Source organism: Microplitis demolitor, chromosome 6, assembly GCF_026212275.2.
Source record: "Microplitis demolitor isolate Queensland-Clemson2020A chromosome 6, iyMicDemo2.1a, whole genome shotgun sequence".
NCBI lineage: Eukaryota > Metazoa > Arthropoda > Insecta > Hymenoptera > Braconidae > Microplitis > Microplitis demolitor.
The window spans coordinates 16,755,975-16,758,529 of NC_068550.1; the positions used below are offsets into that span (position 1 = coordinate 16,755,975).

General features: G+C 37.9%; 1 protein-coding gene across 1 annotated transcript; it reads right to left on the reverse strand.

The window, feature by feature from the left end:
* Positions 1–348: 348 nt before the first annotated feature.
* LOC103573897 (zinc finger BED domain-containing protein 5-like) lies at positions 349–2,051 on the reverse strand. The gene is made up of 2 exons (XM_053740213.1): positions 544–2,051; positions 349–424 (listed from the first exon to the last, which is right to left on the reverse strand). The coding sequence occupies exons 1-2, from the start codon at positions 2,049–2,051 to the stop codon at positions 349–351; spliced, it is 1,584 nt and encodes a 527-aa protein (XP_053596188.1).
* Positions 2,052–2,555: the final 504 nt, after the last annotated feature.

Here is a 2,555-nt window from a genome sequence, read left to right on the forward strand (position 1 = left end):
TTGACGGAACCCTACAATAAAACAATAGTTTTAAAAAAGTGTATTCTTTATTAACAAGCATAATAAAAGTTCTATGTACCAGTTACTTATTATTTACATTATAATAATAGAAGATATAATGAAAAGACTAACTAATGGGAGGTATGAAATTGTTTTTTGTTTTTCATCAATTGGTTGATATCAGGTTTGATAGAGGACAGTTGTAGTCTCATATCAGGTTCAGCATCCAGTCTATTGCGGTATTTTGTTTTCGTGGCTGCATAAGTTGAGAATCCTGTTTCACACAAAGATGTTGTTGGGAAGGGAAGAAGAATATTCAGAGCCATTTTGGCAAGCATTGGATATTCATCACGAATTCTGCACCCAAAATCGTTGAGAGGCATCGTTTTGAACAGTAACTCCATACTTGTGTCTGATGACATTTCTAAAAGAGATTCATATATCTCGTTTGACATACTTTCGGGCTTTTCTAAGTTGTGTAAAAAAGGATTAAGAATCCATGAATTCAGATTAATTTTTGTAATCTGTTCTTCGGGAAAATACTTCTCAAAAGATTCGCGCATTGAAGCGAGATATTGGACCAATTCTCCAAATACATCATCTTGAAACATTTCTGAGTCGTTGTCGCTAACAAACTCGCTGAGTGACGTAAAGCTTTCTACTTCTCTCTTTCGAACGCAAATAATCCAAAAATCTAATTTTCTTTTGAAGGAAGTTATCTTGTTACAGGCCTGGAACACTGTTGTCTGTTTACCTTGCAATGATAAATTTAATTCGTTCAGTTTTTGAAAGATATCCGCCATAAAAGACACTCGAAACAACCAAGTTTTCTCATGCAAACGGTCTTTCAAATTAAAAGAAGTATCTGAAAGAAACATTTGTAGCTCGGCTCTAAGTTCAAATAACCTTGTCAAAGTTTTACCCCGAGACAGCCATCGCACTTCTGTATGGAGCAGCAGTGTTTTATGTTTGCTTCCATAATCTTCACACATTAATGAGAACAATCGGAACTGTAGTGGTCGTGATTTGACAAAATTAATTATTTTTACCGCTTCATCCATAACTAATTTTAGATTTGGCGGCATTTGCTTCATCGCAAGAGCTTGTCTATGCAGGATACAATGGCTGGAAGTACAGTTAGGTGCTCTATTTTTTATTCGTGACACTAATCCTGCTGTATTACCCGTCATCGCTTTGGCCCCATCTGTACAAATATCAATGCAATTGTTCCAACTGAGATTATTTTCCTCAAAAAATATGTTTATTTTATTAAAAATTTCTTCTCCGGTAGTGTTTGTGGGCAGCAGTGAACACATAAGCATATCTTCTTCAAAAGAACTTTCATATGGATATCTCACGATAACAAGCAAGATAGCCAGACCAGCGACACCAGTCGATTCATCTACTTGCAATGCGAATCGTGTTTTTTGTAGACGTGTAACTAATTCTTGTTTGACGTAAGTTGATAAATCATGAATTCGTCGTGAAACAGTATCGTTTGAAAGCGGCACAGTAGAAAGATGCTTTGCAGATTTTTCATCCAGCATACATTTTGCTATGTCTGACACACATGGTTTTATTAAATTCTCAGCGATAGTATGGGCTTCACCTGCTTGTGCAATGCGATAGCTAACTAAATAAGATGCCTCCGTGGCCTTTTCATTGATAGTTTTAGTGATATGCATCATAGTTTTTTGATTTTCCAATAACTGTTCTCTTTTACGGACAAAAAAATCTATACTCTTGTCTTTAGACTCGGGGTGTACAGTTTCTAAATGTCGGCGTAACTTGGCAGGGCCCATGGAACTATTAGGAAGCAGTTTACTACATAACATGCAGAGAGGTAAGCCGTCGGAATCAACAAATCCGAAATTGATATATGATTCGTCATATATCCTCTTTTTTTCTTTTGAAGCCGTAGAACTTGACGTCGTTGCCTTATCAACTGGATCGGTAATTGCTGTATGCTCCCCGCGTACTGCTTTTGAAGATTCGGCTTCGTGAAATGAACTTGTTGCAACACGTTTAACGCCTTTAAGCCAGCGGTCCATTTTTTAAAATAATTATATTACGAATAATAACTAATACTCTCACTACACTACTAAACCACTTTGTTTCTAGCAGGTACTTATCGTTCTGAACGCTAATCGTCGACTGACGTGTCGAGGTGCGAACTGCGATCACGTCGCTTCGAGTCGCTTTTATAAAATTGCCGAAAACAATAGAAAAACAAATAATGCGCTTAAACAATCTCGACTTTAATGTTTTACATTAGAGCCGAAAGTCGCTGGTTCATAATAGAGTCTAATCTCTGAGGCGGCTTTTATCAAAGGGACTGCGCACTCACAAGTACATACATGTTGGCGGTGGCGGCATAGTAAAATCATACGAGGCGACCAAGTTCGGCTAAACTCGATTTGCGTGATACGCCGCGTCAGAACGGTAGACCAGAGATTTATCCAAATTCTTGCGGAACCCCTACTGGGGTATCGTGGAACCCTAGGGTTCCGCGGAACACACTTAGAGTATGGCTGTTCTAGAATATTGTTAATTGG